This window comes from Pristiophorus japonicus, chromosome 28, assembly GCF_044704955.1.
Source record: "Pristiophorus japonicus isolate sPriJap1 chromosome 28, sPriJap1.hap1, whole genome shotgun sequence".
Lineage (NCBI taxonomy): Eukaryota > Metazoa > Chordata > Chondrichthyes > Pristiophoridae > Pristiophorus > Pristiophorus japonicus.
In genome coordinates, this window is record NC_092004.1 from 8,371,062 (window position 1) to 8,395,674 (window position 24,613).

Here is a 24,613-nt window from a genome sequence, read left to right on the forward strand (position 1 = left end):
ACTCCCTGGTCATTTGCCGCATTTGAGCCAAGATTTTTGTCATACTTCATTCTGGTCTCTTCCTTCCCTGAGTTAAAGTCTGGGCTATCAGAGCCGCCGCTTCCAAGGTTAAGTCTTTGGTCTCAATCAGTTTCCTGAAAACCCCAGCATGTCCGATGCCCTCAATAAAAAAGTGTCGCATCATCTCCGTTCTGCCTGCAACTGTGTACTTACATAGGCTCGCCAGTCATCGGAGATCTGCCATGACGTCAGGAACGCTTTGCCCTTCTCACCGCCAGTTCATGTAAAATTGGTGTCTCGCTATGTGCATGCTGCTCGCAGGTTTAAGGTGTTCCCCGATCAACTTACTGAGCTCTTCGAACATCTTGTCTCCGGCTTCTCTGGTCCCTGAAGGGCCTTCATCAGGAAGTACGTTCTGGATCCACAAACCGTCAGGAGATGAGCTCTGCGTTTGTCTGCCGAATCCTGTCCCAACCATTCCTTAGTGACAAAACTTTGCTGTAGTCTCTCAATAAAGTCCTCCCAATCATCACCAACACAGTTCCTCTTTTCTGTGCTGCTAGTGGCCATGCTCGCGTGGTTTAAATCCCAGTTTCTCGTCGCCAATGATATGTACTTACTATACAGTGTAAATGGACACGAGGCTCATACTTGAGAGAAGGTCACTCTGTGACCAGTTACCTTTATTACCAAGACCTCAAGCGATGAAGGTGGGTGGAGCTTCCCCTTTTATATCTGAAATTCCAGGTTAGGAGTGTCTGCCACAAGTTCACCCCCTTGTGTTCAATGTTCTCAAGGTATACAACTTAGGTCAGCTTATACATGGGTTACAATGATAGTTGAATACGTGACAAAATCCAGGGACTACTTACATTAAGACACCAAATCCAGGAACCACATGCATTGTGACTACAAATCCAGGGAGCACTTGCACTGAGGCATCAAATCCAGGGACCACTTGCACTGAGGCATGAAATCCATGGACCCCTTACACTGAGGCACCAAATGCAGGGACCAGTTACAATGAATCATCAAATCCTGGGACCACTTACAATGAAACTACAAAATTACAGAATTACACAAAAATTAGCCATTCGGACTAACCAGTCCGTGCCGGTGATTATGCTCTGCTTGGTAATGAGAGAGCCTCAGTATGGAGAATGGTCATGCCGGTGAAAGCAGCTCTAGTTAGTGGGAATGGTGGGTAATGAATGCAGAGACGATGGAGGAATCAGACGGTGACTGGTGAGGCCTGGTGACAGATTATTGTCAGAAGTCCTTTTCAGGTAGGTTGATGATTAGATGTAACCAGTGCAACAAATGTATCCATCTGTTATTGTTCCAAAATACCCAAATCTAATGTCACTAATTTATTTTTCCATGAGAAATGTAGAGATTACGATGTGTTGTTGACAGAAAGAAACGAGGCTTGCGTAGGAAAGATGGTTCCTTGAATGAACATATTGTGAGGCTGTTTTGTGACTCGGCTCTGTGAGGTTAAAAACATGAAATGGAAAAGGACATGTCCAGTAACACTTATATTGGCACTAGTGCTTTCTAAGTTAATCATTATATCCTAAGCCGAATATGCTATTGACTATCCCAAACACTAATCCCAATCCTAACAAATAACCACAAAACACAACCAATAAACCTACATCGAAACCCAACCCCTAACCAACTCTCAGAACGTGAGAAATAGGGGCAGCAGTAGCCATCTGGCCCCTTCAGCCCACGCCGCCATTCAATACGATCTTGGCTGATCTGATCTTGGCCTCAATTCCGCTTCCCTGCCCTCTCCCCATAAACCTTGACTCCACTCTCTTTCAAAAAGCACGCTATCTGCAAATTCAATATTTTCAATGACCCAGACTCCACTGTTCTTTGGGGTAGAGAATTTCAAAGATTCACGACCCTCTGAGAAAAGAAATTCCTCTTCATTTCCATTTTAATTGGGCGTCCCCTTATGCACAGACTTTGCCACCTAGTTCTCGATTCCCCCACAAGAAGAAACAGAGATCAGTGGGGAAGCTAAAAACCTGATAAAGGAAGTATTTAAACAATTATTTTGATGCAAGAAATACTGCAAGGTATGTTAGTAACAAGTAATTGTAATCAACTAACCCATCAAAATTAGCAAAGGCAATTACAAAGGTCAGAACATTTCAAAGTTGATCACATGCAGTATGTGTGAAGATCTATTAACCACATTCAAAAATCGTTAAATACAGAAAATAACAGATTTACAGTCTTAAGCAAGATAGTTCTTTCAAAGGTTGGTTGAAAGGAACGTTAAATCGGAGTAAAGTGAGATACGCCGGTTCAGTCTGAGACATCCACAAGCCGTATACTCAAACGAAACAGGTTTGGGATTTGATGTGGTAAAAGATGAATTACGTGAGAAGTGAAATAATCTAGAGTAAGAAAAGGCCCATAATGGAAGTGAAGGAAACATTAATTACTTTCTTATTATGGAGAAATCAAATATTGGACACACGGTGTTTGAAACAAGCTGATTTATTCAATATTTATACAGAACATTAATCTCCAGCTCAGGTACAGGGTTATTCAGAGCAGCAGAAACAAAGTCGAAGTGCCAGAATGAACATGGTTCAGTGCCCAATGGGGACCCAGTAAATCCTCTTCCATTCACTGGCGTTCCTTTTGGTATTTACCCAGCATTCCGCGCGACGGAGAACGTGCCGAGCCCAGACTCGGAGAACTGAGACCCAGTGCGCAGGTGCGAGGCGGAGCTGTGTTCGGAGCATGCGCGGTGCGTACAATGGAGGAATGTACATGGTGGAAATCTGTTCCGCAAAACAGGCCATTTTCAGCAGGTCGGAGGTGAGTAATGGATCAGCGGGTAGGCGGGGAGGCTTCATAAACAACTGGTGCCCGCCGGAAGCCCGGAATAATAACCGGAATATCGGCGGCTGCAGCATCGAGGCTTTCTCCCGGTCACAGGCCCAGGGTAACGGCGGACATCTTTGTACAGCAAGGCACGGTCAGTTCTCCGCCATCTTGGTTCAGTAAGTAGCAAAGCGCATGCGCGGCCATCTTGGTAAAGTAACAGCTGAGTTATGCTCTGAACACCTCGGATTTCTCACCATCTCCGACGCTGCTCAGTGCTAAGCTTCTGGTTACATCCCAGACAATTGTAACAGGAAAGCCCCAGAGCTGTTCACTCCCAGGGTTAGAGTCCCCATGTACAGTCCCAGGGTTAGAGTCCCCATGTACACTCCCAGGGTTATTGTTTCGTAAGAACATAATAACTTAAGAAATAGGAGCAGGAATGGGTCATTTGGCCCTTGGATCCTACACTGCCATTCAATAAGACCATGGCTGATCTGATCATGGACTCACCTCCACTTCTCTGCCCGCTCCCCATAACCCTTTAATCCCTTATCGCTCAAAAATCTGTCTATCTCTGCCTTAACTATATTCAATGACCCAGCCTCCACAGCTCTCGGGCAGAGAATTCCACAGATTTACAACCCTCTGAGAGAAGAAATTCCTCCTCATCTCAGTTTTAAATGGGTGACCCATTATTCTGAGACGATGCACCCTAGTTTTAGTTCACCCTATGAGTGGCAATATCCTCTCTGGATCCACCTTGTTGAGTCCCCTCGTTATCATATGTTTCAATAAGATCACCTCTCATTCTTTTGAACTCCAAAGTGTATCAGCCCAACCTTCTCAACATATTCTCATCAGACAACCCCCTCATTGCCAGAATCAACATCTGAACAGCCTCCAATGCAAGTATATCCTTCCTTAAATACGCAGACCAAAAGTGCATGCAGTATTCCAGGTGTGGTCTCACCAATACCCTGTACAGTTGTAGCAGGACTTCTCTGCTTTTATACTCTATCCCCCTTGCAATAAAGGCCAACATTCCATTTGCCTTCCTGATTACTTGCTGTACCTGCATACTGACTTTTTGTCTTTTTTGCACAAACACCCTCAGGTCTCTCTGTCCTGTAGCACTTGCAATTTTTCTCCATTTAAATTATAATTTGCTTTTCTATTATTTCTGCCGAAGTGGATAACCTCACATTTTCCCATATCAAACTACATCTGACAAAATTTTGCCCACTCATTCAGCCTGTCTATATCCCTTTGCAGATTTTGTGTGTGCTCAATTTGCTTTCCCACCCATCTTTGTATCATCAGCAAACTTGGCTATATTACACTCGGTTCTTTTATCCGAGTCATTAATATAGATTGTAAATAGTTGAGGACCTAGCACCGATTCCTGCGGCACCCCACTAGTCACCATTTGCCAACCAGAAAAAGGCCCATTTATCCCGACACTCTGTTTTCTGTTAGTTAGCCTATCCTCTATCCATGCTAATATACTGCCCCCAACCCAGTGAGCTTTTATCTTGTGCAGTAACCTCTTATGTGCCACCTTATCAAATGCCTTCTGGAAATCCAAATACACCACATCCACTGGTTCTGCTTTATCCATCCTACTCATTATATCCTCAAAGAACTCCAGCAAATTTGTCAAACATGATTTCCCTTTCATGAAGCCATACTGACTCTGCTCGATTGAATCATGCTTTTCCAAATGTCCCGCAACTGATTCCTTAATAATGGTCTCCAGCACTTTCCCAATGACAGATATTTGGCTAACTCGTCTATAGTTTCCTGCTTTTTGACTGCCCCAGAATCAAGGGAATTTTGGTAGATTACAACCAATGTGTCCACTATCTCTGCAGCCACTTCTCTTAAGACCCTATGATGTAAGCCATCAGGGCAAGGTGACTTATCTGTCTTTAGTCCCATTATTTTTCTGAGTAACATGGAAAATAGGTGCAGGAGTAGGCCATTCTGAATAGTGATTGTATTAAGTTCCTCCCTCACTATAGCCCCTTGATTATCCACTTCAGTATTACTCTCAGTGACCGAGTGTTTTACTGTAATTAAACTGATCTCAGGTTATTTCTGTCAGATATTAACTCCTGCACGGTCCCAGCAAACACTCCCACTCCCTCCCCTCCGATGTTTCTGCAGAATTGCTTTGTGAAGACTGGCTCATTGAGAGAAACACCCTGCACGGAATGATCCCAAATTGAGCATCTCCAAAGGACAAGACTCCCAGCTTTAATCATTCTCTGTCCTCTTCCCCCCAGGCCCAATTCCTTTGCTCAGATTCTGATAATAAGTAAATAGGGGAATGTGTGCTTTGATTTTTACAGATTGAATTAATACAGAGAGCTGCACATGCGCGGTTCAGCCCCACCCACTGTGTCGATTCCCAGTGAGCAGAAGAGCACATGCGCTCTCCCCTCCCCCAGCCCTGCCTGTGATCACCATTCACTCAGTGAGTGGAAGAAGATGGTTTAAAACAGCCGGGAATGGAGACACCATGACCCGGGGGTAAGGCAGTGAGCAGCAGCCTCCTTACAGCAGCGCAGCGCTTTGGGAACGTGTCCACAGATGGGCTCAGAGATCGGCATTGAATCCGGGGGGAGTTCAGGGGGAGTCGGGGGCTGTGTGTAAGAGGCAGAGTGGACCAAGAACCAGTCTCAGTGCGTGGTGTGAGTGGCGGAAGGGAGAGGCCATTCTCGGGCTGTGTGTGGACAGCGTGTGTCCAGGGTAAGGGAGACATAATGGGCAGAATCTGCTATTTACAATCTGCTGCTTTCTCCAAACCAGTCGCGATTATTCCTGGTTTAGTTCCGTCGGGGGCTGTGTGTAAGAGGCAGAGTGGAGCAGGAACTAGTTCTGGAACATGATGTGAGTGGGGGAAGGGAGAGGCCATTCTCGGGCTGTGTGTGGACAGTGTAAGGTAACAGAGAAAGTAAATCACCTCGCTCTTTCCAATCATTGCTGCTTTCTTTCCCCAAATCAGCAGTGAATGTTCCTGATTCAGTTCCAATCTCACCGTGTCTGTTGTTCTTGGGCAGTGAGCAGTGGAAACACAGCCTGACAGTGAGGATGTAGGGAATTTCACACAGTGCATCTATTGCAGGCACCAGGAGAGGATTGTGGGAGAAGATATTTTAAAGACGGGTTATATTTCGGTGAGCTGAGTTCTCCAGAACCGTGTTGCTGGTGATCAAGAGATACATTGTCACTCCCTCAGATACATCGTATTGTCCCCCGCATCCATATCTTAGAACTAATAATGTTCTCGTATTATTATTCTCACAGCAAAATTCTTCAACCAGCCAGAACAAATGTGATCTTTCCTCCACCCAGAATACAAGGAACAGTGCAGGCAGCTCCTTCTCACACACAGTAAGTAGATTATCACTCACAGAGCGCAGAGACACAGAACTGGCCTCAATCCTATTGTCACAGACAGCAGAAGCTGTCAGTCCCACAGTGATCCGAAGTGGCAGAGTTACATTGTGTATCTTACAGCCACATTGAAACAGATCACACTGACAGGTACATTAAACACCCACACTCACTTGCCAGAAACTGGCAGGTAGAGAATAAAAGACAATCATCTATCAGAAAAAATGTCAGATAGTATAAACCACACTCGCATATCAGAAGCTGATGGGTACAGAGCAAAAGCCATATTCATGTTTCAGAAATCTGACGGATTCAGTATTTAACCCCCGAAGATACCAGAAGATGACAGGTGCAGAATAAAACCCACATTCCCATACCATAGACTGACAGATACAGTATACAACATGCACCCAGGTATATGAAGGTGACAGTAATAGAATAAAATCCCCACTTGCATACCAGAGAGTGACAGGTAAAGTGTAAATCCCATGTGCACATATCGTAAAACTGAAAGGCAGTAAGTAAAATTGTTACTTGCATCGCAGAAACTGATAGGGGCAGAGTAAAACCCACACCCACACATCTGAAAAATGACACGTTGAAGGCAAAATCTTCACTCACATATCAGAGAAATACAGGTAAAAAGTAAAATTGATTCTCACGTTCACATACCAGAGACTGGCAGACACAGATTAAACCCAGACTACCACAGCAGAAACTGAGAGGCACAGATTAAACCTCAACACACACCAAAACCTGACAGTTACAGAAAAATACACACACTCGCATATCAGAGACTAACAGATACGGTATAAAACCCACACTCACATATAGGAGGCTGACATGTTAAAATCCATATTCCCATAACATAAATTGACATACAGTGACATGCCCATACTCACGAACCAGTAATTGACAGGTACAGGGTAAAGATCTCTCTTTCATTCCAGAAACTGACAGGTACAAAGGAAAGTCCACTACAATTAAACAGAAATTGGCAGGTATAGAGTGAGGCCCACAATCAGATATCAGAACTTGATGGGTACAGAATAAAACCCAGGCTCCCATTACATAAATGGAGAGATACAGAGAAAGGCCCTCACTCACATACCAGAGACAGATAGATACAGAGTAAAACTCAGACTCATTTACCAGAGACCGACAGATTCAGCAGAAAACTCACCTCCATAACACAAATTGAGAGTTAGAAAGTAAAACGAATACTCTATCAGGAATTGAGGGTACACAGTAAAACAATACTAATATACTGGAGAATGACGGGTATGGAGTCGAGCTCACATTCACACAACAGAGATGGACAGATACAGCACAGAACACACCCGCACACCTGGAATGGAAAATAGGTGCAGGAGCAGGCCATTTGGCCCTTCGAGCCTGCACCGCCATTCAATATGATCATGCTGATCATGCAACTTCAGTACTCCACTCCCGCTTTCTCTCCATACCCCCTGATCCCCTTAGCCGTAAGGGGCACATCGAACTCCCTTTTGAATATATCCAACGAACTGGACTCCACAACTCTCTGTGGTAGAGAATTGCACAGGTTTACCACTCTGGGTGAAAAAGTTTCTCCTCATTTCAGTCCGATATGGCTTGCCCCTTATCCTTAGATTGTGACCCCTGATTCTGGACTTCCCCAACATCGAGAACGTTCTTCCTGCAGCTAACCTGTCCAGTCCCGTCATAGTTTTATATGTTTCTATGAGATCCCCTCTCATTCTTCTAAATTCCAGCCTAGCTGATCAAGTCTTTCTTCATATGTCAGTCCTGTCATCCTGGGAATTAGTCTGGTGAACCTTCGCTGCACTCCCTCAATAGCAAGCACGTCCTTGCTCAGATTAAGAGATCAAAACTGCACACAATTCGCAAGGTGTGGTCTCACCAAGGCCCTGTACAATTGCAGTAAGTATTCCCTGCTCCTATACTCAAATCCCCTCTCTATGAAGGCCAGCATGCCAGTTGCTTTCTTTACTGCCTACTGTACCTGCATGCCTACCTTCAGTGACTTGATGTACCATGACACCCAGGTCTCTTTGAACCTCCCATTTTACTAATCTGTCACCATTCAGATAATAATCTGCCTTCCTGTTTTTGCCACCAAAGTGGATAACCTCACATTTATCCACACTATACTGCATCTGCCATGCAATTGCCCATTCACCTAACTTAGCATCCTACTCACAGCTCACACTGCCACCCAGCTTAGTGTCATCTGCAAACTCGGAGATATTACCTTCAATTCCATCGTCTAAATCATTAATATATATTGTAAATAGCTGGGATCTCAGCACTGAACCTTGCGGCACCCCACTAGTCACTGCCTGCCATTCTGAAAAACGTTTATTCCTACTCTTTGCTTCGTGTCTGCCAACCAGTTCTCGGTCCACGTCAATACATTACCCCCAATACCACATGCTTTAATTTTGCACACTAATCTCTTGTGTGGGACCTTTTCAAAAGTCTTTTGAAATTCCAAATACACCACATCCGCAGGTTCTCCCTTATCCACTCTACTAGTTACATCCTCAAAAAACTCTCGAAGATTTGTCAAGCATAAATTCCCTTTCAGAAATCCATGCTGACTTGAACCAATCATGTCACTGTTTTCAAAATGATTTGCTATTACATCTTTAATAATTGATTCCAGCATTTTCCCAACCACAGATGTCAGGCTAACCGGCCTATAATTCCCTTTTTTCTCTCCCCCTCCTTTTTTAAAAAAAGTGGGGTTACATTAGCTACCCTCCAATCCATAGGTACTGATCCAGCGTCCATGAAATTCCAGAAAATGACCACCAATGCATCTACTATTTCTAGGGCCACTTCTTTAACTACTCTAGGATGCAGACTATCAGGCCCTGGAGATTTATCGGCCTTCAGTCCCATCAGTTTCCCTACAGCCATTTCCTGACTAATAAGGATTTCCCTCAGTTCCTCCTCCCCGCTAGACCCTCGGTCCCCTAGTATTTTCGGGAGGTTATTCGTATCTTCCTTAGTGAAGACAGAACCAAAGTATTTGTTCAATTGGTCTGCCATTTCCTTGTTCCCCATTATGAATTCACCTGATTCTGACTGCAAGTGACCACGTTTGTCTTCATTAATCTTTTTCTCTTCACATATCTATCGAAGCTTTTGCAGTCAGTTTTTATGTTCCCTGCAAGCTTACTCTCATATTTTATTTCCCCCCTCCTAATTAGACTCTTAGTCCTCCTCTGCTGAATTCTAAATTTCTCCCAGTCCTCAGGTTTACTGCTTTTTCAGGCCAATTTATAGGCCTCTTCCTTGGATTTAACACTGTCCCTAATTTCCCTTGTTAGCCACGGTTGAGCTACCTTTCAGGTTTTATTTTTACGCCAGACAGGGATGTACAATAGTTGTAATTCATCCATGTGATCTTTAAATGTCTGCCATTGCCTATCCACCATCAACCCTTTAAGTATCATTCGCCAGTTTATCCCAGCCAAATCACTTCTCATACCATTGAAGTTTCCTTTAAGTTTAGGACCCTCGACTCTGAGTTAACTGTGTCGCTCTCCAGCTTAATGAGTAATTCTACCATATTATGGTCACTTTTCCCCAAGGGGCCACGCACGACCAGATTGCTAATTAATCCTCTCTTGTTACACAAGACCCTGTCTCGGATGGCCTGCTCTCCAGTTGGTTCCTCGACATATTGGTCTAGAAAACCATCCCTTATACACTCCAGAAAATCCTCCTCCACAGTATTGCTACAAGTTTGGTTAGCCCAATCAATATCTAGGCTAAGGTCACCCATGTTAACTGCTGTACCCTTATTGCACGCGTCCCTAATTTCCTGTTTGATGCCATCCCCAACCTTCCTACTACTGTTTGGTGCTCTGCACACAACCGCAACTAACGTTTTCTGCCCTTTTGTGTTTCTCAGCTCGACCCATATAGATTCCATATTATCCCAGCTAATGTCCTTCCTTACGATTGCATTAACTTCTTCTTTATCCATTAACACTACCCCACCTCCTTTTCCTTTCTGGCTATCCTTCCTGAATATTGAATACCCCTGGATGTTATGTTCCCAGCCTTGGTTACCCTGGAGCCATGTCTCAGTAATCCAAATTACATCATATCCGTTAACAGCTATCTGTGCAGTTAATTCGTCCACCTTATTACAATGCTCTTCGCTTTGAGACTCAGAGCCTTCAGGCTTGTTTTTTTTAAACACTCTTTGTCCTTTAAGAATTATGTTGTAATGTGGCCCTTTTTGATACAGAATGAAACCCACAGGCAATTACCAGAAATTGACAGGTACAGTATATAATCCACGCTCTCGAATCAGAAACTAACATACAAAGTAAAACCCTCATCTACATACCAGAGATGGATGGATTCGAGTCAAATCCACACTCCCATACCAGACACCCACTATATAAGAACATAAGAAATAGAAGCAGGAGTAAGCCATACGGCCCCTCGAGCCTGCGCCACCATTTAATATGATCATGGCTGATCCGATCATGGACTCAGGTCCACATCCCTGCCCACTCCCCATAACCCCTTATTACCTTATCGGTTAAGACAATGTCTATCTCTGTCTTAAATATATTCAATGTCCCAGCTTCCACATCTCTGAGGCAGCGAATTCCACAGGTGTACAACCCTCAGAGAAGAAATTCCTCCTCCTCTCAGTTTTAAATGGGGGGCCCCTTATTCTAAGATTATGTCCCCTAGTTCTAGTCTCCCCTATCAGTGAAAACATCCTCTCTGCTACCACCTTGTCAAGCCCCCTCATTATCTTATACATTTCGATAAATCACCTCTCATTCGTTCTTCTGAATTCAATGTGTAGAGGCCCAACCTCCTCAACCTTTTCTCATAAGTCAACCCCCTCATGTCCGGAATCAACCTGGTGAACCTTCTCTCAACTTCCTCCAAAGCAAGTATATCCTTTCATAAATATGGAAACCAAAACTGCACGCAGTATTCCAGGTGTGGCCTCACCAAAAACTTGTATCAGTGTACCAAGACCTCCCTGCTTTTATACTCCAACCCCTTTGCAATAAAGGCCAAGATTCAGTTGGCCTTCCTGATCACCTGCTGTACCTGCATACTAACCTTTTGTGTTTCATGCACAAGTACCCTCAAGTCCCGCTGCACTGCAGCACTTTGCAATCTTTCTCCATTTAAATAATAACTTGCTCTTTGATTTTTTTTCTGCCATAGTGCATGACCTCACACTTTCCAACATTATACTCCATCTGCCAAATTTTTGCCCACTCACTTAGTCTATCTGTGTCCTTTTACAGATTATTTGTGTCCTCCTCACACATTGCTTTTCCTCCCATGTTTTTATTGCCAGCAAACTTGGCTACGTTACAGTCGGTCCCTTCTTCCAAGTCGTTAATATAGATTGTAAATAGTTGGGGTCCCAGCACTGATCCCTGCGGCACCCCACTAGTTACTGATTGCCAACCCAAGAATGGACCATTTATCCCAACTCTCTGTTTTCTGTTAGTTAGCCAATCCTCTATCCATGCAAAATATTACCCCCAGCCCCGTGAACTTTTATCTTGTGCAGTAACCTTTTATGTGGCACCTTGTCAAATGCCTTCTGGGAGTCCAAATACACCACAACCACTTTATCCACCCTGTTAATTACATGCTCAAAGAATTCCAGCAAATTTGTCAAACTTAACTTCCCCTTCATTAATCCATGCTGACTGCCTGACCGAATTATGCTTTTCCAAATGTCGTGCTACAGCTTCTTTAAGAATGAACTCTTCAACATTTTCCCAACCACAAATGTTAGGCTGACTGGTCTATAGTTTCCTGCTTTTTGTCTGCCTCCTTTTTAACCGAGTGTGGCTCTCAGTCCCCGGGCAACGCAGAGTGCGGCTCTCGGGCCCCGGGCAACACCGAGTGCGGCTCTCGGGCCCCGGGCAACACCGAGTGCGGCTCTCGGGCCCCGGGCAACACCGAGTGCAGCTTCCGGGCCACGCCGAGTGCGGCTCTCGGGGCCTGAGTCAAAGCTGCCGGACCCGGTACCAGCAACCCCCGGGGGAAGCACCTCCCCCACACCAGGAAAACAACAACTTACATTTATATCGCAGGCCCAGCAATTCCCAGCCGCTCTGTATCAGGTGGGCGCTGGATGTGGAAGTCGCTCACTGGCCTCCTGTGTGGGTCTGTTTTGTTACATCAGTTTGAGTTGGATGGAGAGAGGGCAGAAGCTGCTGGGTTTCACCCCCAGTACTCCTGGGCCCAGTGGGACCAACAATTTCCCATGTGGGCCTGTCGAGGGAGGTTGGTTCCCTTCCCTGAAGGACAGCAGTGACCCAAATGTGTTTTTACGACAATCCGGCAGCTTTAATGGTCACTTTTTTCTGGTGCCGGCCCCACAAATGACCAGATTCATTAAGCTCAATTTCACAACCTGCCTTTGTGTTTTTGTGGGTACTATCTTACACTCACTTTTCCTGTTTGAAATTCACTTTACAGGGTGTTAAAAGGGGAGGATTTGTCGACTGGAAGCTCAAACCAAACATCACCTCAAGATCTGACAGTCACTCGGTACATCGGGACTAGAATATCATCAGCTTTTGACCATGGAAGCAGAAGGCACTGTTCACAGTGGGGAGAAACGGTACACGTGCTCTGTGTGTGGACAAGGCTTCAGCCGATCGTCCAAACTGGAGAGACACAAGTGCAGTCACACTGGGGAGAAACCGTGTAAATGTGGGGATTGTGGGAAACGTTTCAACTACCCGTCCCAGCTGGAAACACATCGGCGAGTTCACACTGGGGAGAGGCCGTTCACCTGCTCCGACTGTGGGATGGGATTCACTACATCATCCTACCTGCTGACACACCAGCGAGTTCACACTGGGGAGAGACCGTTCACATGCTGCAAGTGTGGGAAGGGATTCACTCAGTTATCCCACCTGCTTACACACCAGCGAGTTCACACTGGGGAGAGGCCGTTCACCTGCTCCGCTTGTGGGAAGGGATTCACTCTATCATCACAACTACTGACACACCAGCGAGTTCACACTGGGGAGAGACCATTCACCTGCTCCGACTGTGGGAAGGGATTCACTCGATCATCCGACCTGCTAACACACCAGCGAGTTCACACTGGGGAGACACCGTTCACCTGCTCAGAGTGTGGGAAGGGATTCACTCGATCATCCCACCTGCTGACACACCAGCGAGTTCACACTGGGGAGAGACCATTCACCTGCTCCGACTGTGGGAAGGGATTCACTACATCATCCAACCTGCTGACACACCAGCGAGTTCACACTGGGGAGAGACCATTCACCTGCTCCGAGTGTGGGAAGAAATTCACTACATCATCCGACCTGCGGACACACCAGCGAGTTCACACTGGGGAGAAGCCATTCACCTGCTCCGACTGTGGGAAGGGATTCACTGCATCATCCAGCCTGTGGACACACCAGCGAGTTCACACCGGGAAGAGACCTTTTAAATGTTCAGACTGTGAGAAGAGTTTTAAAGGAAAACAGCACCTGCTGATACATCAGCGAGTACACACTGGGGAGAGACCATTTAAATGTTCTGACTGTGAGAAGAGTTTTAAAAGCAAACAGCACCTCCTGACACATCAGCAAGTTCACACTGGGCAGAGGCCTTTTAAATGTTCTGACTGTGAGAAGAGTTTTAAAAGCAAAGAGCATCTGCTGAGACACCAGCGAGTTCACACTGGGGAGAGGCCGTTCACCTGCTCTGACTGTGGGAAGGGATTCACTCTGTCATACCACCTGCAGAGACACCAGCGAGTTCACACTGGGGAGAGGCCGTTCACCTGCTCCGACTGTGGGAAGGGATTCACTACTTCATCCCACCTGCTGAGACACCAGCGAGTTCACGAGAAGCCGTTCACCTGTTCTGATGTGGGAATTGATTCACGCAGTTATCCAACTTGCTGACACACCAGCGAGTTCACAAGTGACTGCAGGGGTTGGATTCTGCTGTTATTGCTACTGTTAATCACATCCCGGACTGAATAGTGTTCATTCTGAAAGTTTGGGTTTGTAACTCCTGTAACGCTGATGGTAATAACTCCTGTAACTGGACTGAAGTTTAATATTTGGGATACAGACACATAAATTAGTGTTGCTTTCAACACATTGCTGTGAATTTTTGTCTTTTCCACCTGAGGGTTTAGCATCGCCTGGCTGGAGCTGAGAAAGGACAATCTGTGGGGAGGATCTTACAGGGGGAACAGAACTTCAGCCTGGACACAGTCCTTCAGGGCCACACTGAGATCACCTCATTCTTCTGAACTCCAATGTGTATAGGCCCAACCTACTCAACCTATCGTCATTAGTCAAACCCCACATCTCTGGAATCAACTCCGGATTCTGCAGCAGACATGAGCAAGGACCTGAGGCTTATTAAAAGGCATATATTTCATTACAGACAAGGTTACACTGGGAGAAATGTTCAGTTACAACATAAGAACATAAGAAATAGTAGCAGGAGTAGGCCATTTGGCCCCTCGGGCCTGCTCCGCCATTCAATAAGATCATGGTTGATCTGAGCATGGACTCAGTTCCACTTCCCTGCCCGCTCCCCATAACCCTTTACTCCATGAATCGCTCAAAAATCTGTCTATCTCCGCCTTAAATATATTCAAAGACCCAGCCTCCACAGCTCTTTTGGGCAGAGAATTCCACAGATTTCCAACCTCAGAGAATAAATTCCTCGTCTCAGTTTTAATTGGGTGGCCTCTTATTCTAAGACTATGTCCCCTAGTTTTAGTTTCCCGTATAAGTGGAAATATCCTCTCTGCATCCACCTCGTCGAGCCCCCTTATGTTTCGATAAAATCACCTCTCATTCTTCTGAACTCCAATGTGTTTAGGCCCAATCTACTCGACCTATCTTCATAAGTCAATCCTCTCATCTCCGGAATCAACCAAGTGAACCTTCACTGAACAGCCTCCAATGCAAGTAAATCCTTTCGTAAATACGGAGTCCATTACAGGCAAAATGCCGAGCAAACCAGCAGCACACTGGCACCTTAGCAGTGTCTCATTGGCCTACAGGCTTTTCTTAAATAGATTTGCTTAGTGGATATAAACTTAAACCAGGTTTACAGGCGTGCTGCTCTATTCACATATTGAGGGTAGAAGAGATGCTGTGGGGCACATGCTAAGTCCAGTAGCTGAAAGTGATTAACAGACTGGGTTTTGTGTTTAGTGATCCCGGGCGTGTTACCAATACCAGAAAAATCGAAGCCCGTGGAATAACGGGGCAGTGGCAGCATGGATATGAAAGTGGCATAGTGATACAAACGGAGTAGTGGTGAAAGGCTGTTTTTCAGACTGGAGGAAGTGGTGTTCCCCAGGGGTCCGTAGTAGGGCCACTGTTTTCCTGATCTATATTAATGACTTTGACTTGGGTGTACAGGGCACAATTTCCAAATTTGCAGATGACACAAAACTTGGAAGTACAGTGAACAGTGAGGAGGATGGTGATAGACTTCAGAAAGACATAGACACGCTGGTGGAATGGGCGGATATGTGGCAGATGAAACTTAACGTCGAAAAGTTCAAAAGTGATACATTTTGGTAGGAAGAAAGAGTAGAGGAAATATAAACTAAAGGGTACAATTGTAAAGGGGTGTGTGAACAGAGAGACCCAGGAGTACATGTGCACCAATCATTGAAGGTGGCAGCACAGGTTGAGAAAGTGGTTACAAAGACTTAGAGGATCCTATGCTTCATGAATAGAGGTATAGAGTACAGAAGTGTGGATATTAGGATGAACCTGCATAAATTACTGGTTTGGCCTCAACTGGAGTATTGTGTCCAATTCTGGGTCATCATCATCATCATAGAAACAAAGAAACATAGAAAATAGGTGCAGGAGTGGGCCATTCGGCCCCTTCACCATTCAATATGATCATGGCTGCTCATGCAACTTCAGCACCCCATTCCTGCTTTCTCTCCATACCCCTTGATCCGTTTAACTATAAGGGCCCATTTAACTCCCTTTTGAATATAATCTAACGAACTGACTTCAACAACTTTCTGTGGAAGAGAATTCCACATGTTCACTACTCTCTGAGTGAAGAAGTTTCGCCTCATCTCGGTCCTAAATGTCCTACCCCTTTTCCTTAGACTGTGACCCCTGGATCGGGACTTCCTCAACATCGGGAACAATCTTCCTGCATCTAACCTGTAAAATTCCATCAGAATTTTACATGTTTCTCTGAGATCCACTCTCATTCTTCTAAATTCCAGTGAATACAAGCCTAGTCAATCCAGTCTCTCCTCATATGTCAGTCCTGCCATCTCGGAAATCAGTCTGGTGAACCTTCGCTGCATTCCCTCAATAGCAAGAATGACCTTCCTCAGATTAGGAGACCAAAACTGCACACAATATTCAAGGTGTGGCCTCTCCAAGGCCCTGTACAACAGCAGCAAGACCTCCCTGCTCCTATACTCAAGTCCTCTCACTAAAAAGGCCAACATGCAATTTGCCTTCTTCACCGCCTGCTGTACCTGCATACCAACTTTCAGTGACTGATGTATCATGACACCCAGGTCTCGTTGCACCTCTCCTTTGCCCAATCTGTCACCATTCAGATAATATTCTGCCTCCCTGTTTTTGCCACCAAAGTGGATAGCCTCACATTTATCCACATTACACTGCATCCGCCATGCATTTGGCCACTCACCTGTCCAAGTTACCCTGCAGCCTCCTAGCATCCTCCTCGCAGCTCACACTGCCACCCAGCTTAGTGTCATCTACAAACTTGGAGATATTACATTCAATTCCTTTGTCCAAATCATTAATGTATATTGTAAATAACTGGGGGCCCAACACTGAACCTTGCAGCACCCCACTAGTCACTGCGTGCCATTCTGAAAAGGACCCGTTTATTCCTACTTTTTGCTTCCTGTCTGCCAACCAGTTCTCTATCCACGTCAATACATTACCCCCAATAACATGTGCTTTAATTTTGCACACTAATCTCTTGTGTGGGACCTTGTCAAAAGCCTTTTGAAAAAGTCCAAGTACACCACATCCACTGGTTCTCCCTTGTCCACTCTACTAGTTACATCCTCAAAAACTTCTAGAAGGTTTGTCAAGCATGATTTCCTTTTCATATATCCATGCTGACTTGGACTGATCCTGTCACTGCTTTCCAAATGCGCTGCTATTAATCTTTTATAATTGATTCCAACATTTTCCCCACTGCCGCTGTCAGGCTAACCGGTCCAAAATTCCCGGCTTTCACTCCCACCTTTTTTAAAAAGTGGGTTTACATTCTCTACGCTCCAATCCATAGGAACTGATTCCGAGTCTATAGAATGTTTGAAAATGACAACTAATACATCCACTATTTCTAGAGCCAATCCTTAAGTACTCTGGCATGCACACTATCAGGCCCTGGGGATTTATCAGCCTTCAATCCCATCAATTTCTCTAACTCAATTCCCAGACTAATAAGGATTTCTTTCAGTTCCTCCTTCTTGTTAGACCCTCGGTCCCATAGTATTTCTGGAAGGTTATTTGTGTCTTCCTTAGTGAAGAAAGAACCAAAGTATTTGTTCTATTGGTCTGCCTTTTCTTTGTTCCCCATTATAAATTCACCTGATTCTGGCTGTGAGGGACCTACATTTGTTTTCATGAATCGTTTGCTCTTCACATATCTATAGAAGCTTTTGCAATCCGTTTTTATGTTCCCTGCAAGCTTACTCTCATACTCGATTTTCCCCCTCCTAATTAAATCCTTTGTCCTCCTCTGCTGAATTCTAAATTTCTCTCAGTCCTCAGGTTTGCTGCTTTTCCTGGCCACTTTATATGCCTCTTCCTTGGATTTAACACTATCCCTAATTTCCTTTGTTCATGACAGTTGAACCAACTTCACCGTTTTATTTTTACGGCAGACAGAGATGTACAATTGTTGAAATTCATCCAGGCGATCTTTAAATGCCTGCCATTGCTTATCTACCGTCAACCCTTTAAGTCCCATTTTCCAGTCTATCCTCCCCAATTCACGTCTCATACCATCAAAGTTACCTTTCTTTATGCTCGGGACCCTAGTCTCTGAATTAACTGTGTCACTCTCCAACTTAATGAAGAATTCTACCATATTATGGTCACGCTTGCCCAAGAGGCCTCGCACAACATGATTGCTAATTAATCCTCTCTCATTACACAAGATCCAGTCTAGAATGGCCGGCTCTCTAGTGCATTCGTCGACATGTTGGTCTAGAAAACCATCCCTTATACACTCCACAAAATCCACCGTGTTGTTACAAGTTTGGTTAGCCCAATCTCTATGTAGATTAAAGTCACTCATGATAACTGATGTACCTTTATTGCAAGCATCCCTAATTTCCTCCTTGATGCCATCCCCAACCTCACTACTACAGTGATGGTCTGTACACAAATCCCACTAGCGTTTTCTGCCCTTTGGTGTTCCTCAGCTCTATCCATACAGTTTCAACATCCAAGCTAATGTCCTTTCTTACTTTGCATTGATCTCCTCTTGAACCTGCTAGGCTACCTCACCTCCTTTTCCTTTCTGTCTATTCTGAATATTGATTACCCCTGGATGTTGAGTTCACAGTCTTGGTCGCCTTGGAGCCGTGTCTCAGTAATCCCATTTACAATATATCTGTTAACAGCTATCTGCGCAGTTAATTCATCACCCTTATTATGAATGCTCCTCGCATTGAGACACAGAGCCTTCAGGCTTGATTTTTTAACACTCTTTTTCCTTTTAGAATTATGTTCTAATGTGGCCCTTTATGATTTTTACCATTGATTTCTCTGGCCTCCTTTCCTTATCTCCTTTTTACCTTTTGCTTCTGACCCATTTTTCTTCCATCTGTCTCCCTTAATAGATTCCCATCCCCCTGCCATATTAGTTTAAAACCTCCCCAATAGCACGCGCAAACATTCCCCTTAGGACATTGGTTCCAGTCTTGCCCAGGGGCAGACTGTCTGGTTTGTACTGGTCCTACCTCCCCCAGAACCGGTTCCAATGTCCAGGAAGTTGAATCCCTCCCTCTTGTACCATTCCTCAAGCCACGTATTCTTCTTAACTCTCCTGCTATTTCTATTCTGACTACCACGTGGCACTTGTAGCAATCCTGAGATAACTACCTTTGAGGTCCTACTTTTTAATTTAACTCCTAGCTCCCTAAATTCAACTTGTAGGACCTCATGCCATTCTTTACCTTTATCGTTGCTACCTATATGCACCACGACAACTGGCTGTTCACCCTCCCCCTCCAAAATGCTCTGAAGCTGCTCCGAGACATCCTTGACCCTTGCACCAAGGAGGCAACATACCATCCTGGAGTCTCGGTTGCAGCCGCAGAAACGCCAATCTCTTCCCCTTACAATTGATTCCCCTACCACTATAGCTCTCCCACTCTGTTTCCTGCCCTCCTGTGCAGCACAGCCACCCATGGTGCCATGAACTTGGCTGCTGCTGCACTCCCCTGATGAGGCATCGCCCCCAACCGTGCCCAATACGGTGTATCTGTTTTGGAGGGAGATTACCACAAGGGACCCCTGCACTACCTTCCTTCCATTGCTCTGCCTGATGGTCACACATTCCCTATCTGCCTGAGTAACCTTTACCTGCGGTGTGACCAACTCACTAAACATGCTATTCCCGACATCCTCAGCATCGCAGATGCTCCAGAGTGAATCCATTTGCAGCTTCAGTGCTGCAATGCGGTCTGTCAGGAGCTGCAGCTGGATACTCTTACTGCACAGATAGTAGTCAGGGACACCGGAAGCGTCCACATAGTAAAGGAAGAGCATGACACGGGCCTGGGCTCCCCTGCTATGACTTAACCTCTGAATTAATTTAATTTGGCAACAATGGCAAGGTGTCTTACTGCTAAGGATATAAAAAGCAAAAGAAAGATTAAATACTCATCAATCCACCAGCCAATCAAGCGGGTGCTTGACAGTGACATCACACTTTGATTTATTTTTGCTTCTTTGTTTACCTTCTGCCCCTGCACCAGCTGACCTCCTCCGATCCACCACCGCTCCCACTCACTGCCACCGCCCTTTGTCATCCTGTATCACCCACTCTCGCGATGCTGGCCTCCTCCGATCTGCCACCGCTCCCACTCACTTCCGCCGCCCTTTGTCCTCCTGTGCCACCCACTCTCGCGATGCTGGCCTCCTCCGATCTGCCACTGCTCCCACTCGCTACCACCGCCCTTTATCCTCCTGCATTGCCCACTCTCTCGATGCTGACCTCCTCATCATAGGCAGTCCCTCAGAATCGACGAAGACGTTCTTCCACTCTAAAAATGAGTCCTTAGGTAGCTGAACACTCCAATATGAGAGACGCAGTCCCTGTCACAGGTGGGACAGATAGTCATTGAGGGAAAGGGTTTGTGGGACTGGTTTGCCGCACGCTCCTTCCGCTGCCTGCGCTTATATCTGCATGCTCTCGGCGGTGAGACTCGAGGTGCTCAGCTCCCTCCCGGATACAGTTCCTCCACTTAGGGCAGTATTTGGCCAGGGACTCCCAGGTGTCAGTGCTGATATTGCACTTTATCAGGGAGGCTTTGAGAGTGTCCTTGGAACGTTTCATCTGCCCACCTTTGGCTCATTTGTCGAGAAGGAGTTCCCAGCAGAGCACTTGCTTTGGGAGTCTCGTATCTGGCAAACAATGTGCCCTTCCCAGCAGAGCTGATCAAGTCTGGTCTGTGCTTCAATGCTGGGGATGTTGGCCTGGTCAACGACGCTAATATTGGCGCGTCTGTCCTCCCAGGGGATTTGTAAGATCTTGTGGATACATTGATAAAAATGGATTCTTTTCCCTCAATCTGGTTCAGCGAAATTACTGAGTCGAATACCGTTTCTGCCTTAAACAAAGCAAGCTTTTATTGCAAATCAAGTCTCGATCGGGGTCGGGGTCAGCCATGATCTTATTGAATGGTAGTGCAGGCTCGATGGGCCAAATGGCCTATTCCTGCACCTATTTTCTATGTGTCTATGAACCCAGCCAGAGTCAGCACCTTTAGGGGAGGTGAACCAGTGAGTGCAGAACTGAACCCAGCCATAGACACCACCTACAGTGGAGGAGAAGGAGGGGAGCCAGTTAGTGTAGAACAGAACCCAGCCAGAGTCAGCACATTCAGGGGCAAAGAAGAGAGGGAGGGGAACCAGTGAGTGTAGAATCTTAATCGAACCAGAATCAGCACCTTCAAGGGAGGGGAACCAGTGAGTGTAGAACTGAACCCAGCCAGATTCAGCACCTTAATGAAAGGGAAACCAGTGAGTGTAGAACTGAACCCAGTCAGTCAGCACCTTCAGGGGAGGAGAGGGAGGGGAACCAGTGAGTGTAGAATTTCAACCGAACCAGAGTCAGCACCTTTAGGAGAGGGGAACCAGTGAGTGTAGAACTGAACCCAGCCAGAGTCAGACCTTCAGGGGAGATGAACCAGTGAGTGTAAAACTGTACCCAGCCAGATTCAGCACCTTAATGAGAGGGGAACCAGTGAGTGTAGAACTGAACCCAGTCAGTCAGCACCTTCAGGGGAGGAGAGGGAGGGGAACCAGTGAGTGTGGAACTGCCAGCCAGATTTGGTGATGATAATTGGGAGCGGAGGACAAGCGATATGTTTGAATTTCAAGACAGGCAGAGGGAAGTGTATGGGGCGGGGATTTACTGCTTTGGCCGAACAAGAGAGCAAAGAATGTTCCATAGAATCTAGAATTGTCTGTTCTGAATTTCTGTCCTGTACTTGCAGTAATAATTTTAGTAAACTCCTTTTCCAGAGTATTCAATGGGCAGGATTTGCAGACGGGAAGTTCAAACCAACCAACACGTCAAGATCTGACAGAATCACTCGACTCCTCAGGACAAGAATATCATCGGTGTTTGAATTTGGAAGGAAAGAAGTTTGTCTGTTCTCTCTGTGGGAACGGATTTCAAACATCAGTGATACTGGAAAACTACCGAGTCACACACACCCGAGTGAGAGTGTTCCAGTGCACTGACTGTGGAACGAGCTTAAACCAGTTACACAGCCTAAAAAACACATTGCACCATTGACAGCAGGGAGAACATTTATACGTGTTCTGTGTGCAGACCAGGCTTCAACTGATCATCCAACCTGGAGAGACACAAGGACCCCCGCACCAATGAGAAACCGTGGGAATGTGGGGACTGTGGGAATTGATTCAATTACCCGTCTGATCTGGAAATTCATCGGCGCAGTCACACTGGGGAGAGGACGTTCACCTGCTCCAACTGTGGGAAGGGATTTACTACATCTTTGACCCTGCTGACACACCAGCGAGTTCACACTGGGGAGAGGCCGTTCACCTGTTCCGAGTGTGGGAAGGGATTCACTCAGTCATCCCGCCTGCTGCAACACCAGCGAGTTCACACTGGGGAGAGGCTGTTTATCTGCTTCGAGTGTGGGAAGGGATTCGCTACATCATTGACCCTGCTGACACACCAGCGAGTTCACACTGGGGAGAGACCGTTCACTTGCTCCGAGTGTGGGAAGTGATTCACTACATTATCGATCCAGCTGAGAAACCAGCGAGTTCACAAGTGACTGCAGGATTTGGATTCTGCTGCTGTCCCAGGCTGAATAGTGTCAATTCTGAGAGTTGGGCTTTTTTTCTGCTGATACTGCTTGCCCCAATAACTGGGCTGGAGTTTAATATTCGGGATATTTGACAAATTATTCAATGGAAAAATGGTCAGATAAAAATATTATGCTGATTATGTTTGCATCTATACTTCACACTTTAAAACACATAAGAAATAGGAGCAGCAGTAGGCCATTGGCGACTCAAAACTACTCTGCAATTTAATAAGATCATGGCTGATCTGACCTTGGGCATAACTCCACTTCCCTGCGCACTCTCCATAGGCCTTCACTCCATTATCGCTCACAAATATTTCTATCTCCACCTTAAATATATTCAATAAACCAGTCTCCACAGCTCTCTGCCGTAGAGAATCCAAAGGTTTACGACATTTTGAGAGAAGAAAATTCTCCTCATCTCGGTTCTAAATCAGCTACCCCTTATTCTGAAACTATGCCCCTAGTTCTAGATTCCCCCACGAGTGGAAACATCCTTGCTGCATCTATCTTGTCGCGCCCCCTCAGTATCATATATTTCAATAAGTTCATCTCTTATTCTTCTAAACTCCAATGAGTATAGGGCCCAACCTGCTCAACCTATCTTCATAAGTCAACCCCCTTCATCTCAGAAATTAAACTGGTGAAGATTCTCTGAACTGTCTCCAATGCAAGTTTATCCTGCCTTAAATAAGGAGATCAAAATTGCAAGCAGTGCTCCAGTAGTGGTCTCAGAAATACTCAGTACAATCGTAGCAGGACTTCCATGCTTTTATACTCCATTCCCTTTGCAATAAAGGCCAACATTTATTTGCCTTCACAATTACTTGCTGTACTTGCATACTAACTTGTTGAGTTTTATGAACAAGGACCCCTAGATCCCTCTGTATTGCAGCATTTTGTAATATTTCTCCATTTCAATAATAAATTGTATTTTTAATTTGTCTGCCAAAGTGGATAACCTCACACTTTCCCAGATTATATTCAATTTGTTTGTCCACTCAATTAGCCTGTCTACATACTGTTGCAGATTATTTCTGTCCTCCACACAATGTGCTTTTCCACACATCTTTGTATCATCAGCAAACTTGGAAACATTGCACTCGTTCCCTTCTTCCAAGTCATTAATATATATTGTAAATAGTTGGGGCCCCAGCAATAATCCCGGTGACACCCTATTAGTTGCCATTTGATAACCGTAAACTGACCCATTTATCCTGACTCTCTGTCTTCCGTTAGTTTGCCCACCCTCCATCGATGAGAATATATTACCCCCAACCCCGTGAACTTTTATCTTGTGCAGTAACCTGTTATGTGGCACCTTATCGAGTGCCTTCTGGAAATCCAAATGCACCACATCCACTGGTTCCCCCTTATCTACCTTACACATTACTTCCTCAAAGAACTCCAGCAAATTTGTCAAACATGATTTCCCTTTAAACCATGCTGACTCTGCTTATCTGTATTATGCTTTTCCAAATGTCCTGCCACTGCTTCCTTAATAATGGACTCCAGCTTTTTCCCAATGACAGAAGTTAGGCTATTTTCTGTCTCCATCCTTTTTTAAATAGGGTGTTACATTTGTGGTTTTCCAATCTTCTGGGACCTCCCCAGAATCCAATGAATTTTAGTAGATTACAACCAATGCATCCACTATTTCTGCAGCCACTTCTTTAAACACCCGAGGATGCAAACCATTAGTTCCAGGGGACTTGTCCACCTTAAGTCCCATTATTTTACCAAATACGA

The 24,613-nt window shown here is 45.4% G+C and overlaps 1 protein-coding gene across 4 annotated transcripts; it reads left to right on the plus strand.

The window, feature by feature from the left end:
- The first annotated feature begins 2,762 nt into the window (after positions 1–2,762).
- Positions 2,763–22,810, plus strand: LOC139239591 (zinc finger protein 160-like). Of its 4 annotated transcripts, XM_070868372.1 has the most exons (5): positions 2,763–2,844; positions 6,163–6,249; positions 12,745–14,129; positions 20,548–20,549; positions 22,486–22,810. In XM_070868372.1, exons 3-5 carry the CDS (start codon positions 12,852–12,854, stop codon positions 22,781–22,783), a joined length of 1,578 nt encoding a protein of 525 aa, XP_070724473.1. In that variant the 5' UTR covers positions 2,763–2,844; positions 6,163–6,249; positions 12,745–12,851; the 3' UTR covers positions 22,784–22,810. The 4 variants fall into 4 exon arrangements, with proteins under 4 accessions (XP_070724473.1, XP_070724472.1, XP_070724470.1 ...); XM_070868369.1 differs by lacking the exons at positions 2,763–2,844; positions 20,548–20,549; positions 22,486–22,810 and adding an exon at positions 2,876–3,004 and having other exon boundaries at positions 12,745–14,364; XM_070868370.1 differs by lacking the exons at positions 2,763–2,844; positions 20,548–20,549; positions 22,486–22,810 and adding an exon at positions 2,999–3,029 and having other exon boundaries at positions 12,745–14,364.
- Positions 22,811–24,613: the final 1,803 nt, after the last annotated feature.

Coding starts and splice junctions, on each gene's coding strand:
- LOC139239591 (XM_070868372.1), top strand. CDS start 12,852: ATGGAAGCAGAAGGCACTGTTCACAGTGGGGAGAAACGGTACACGTGC.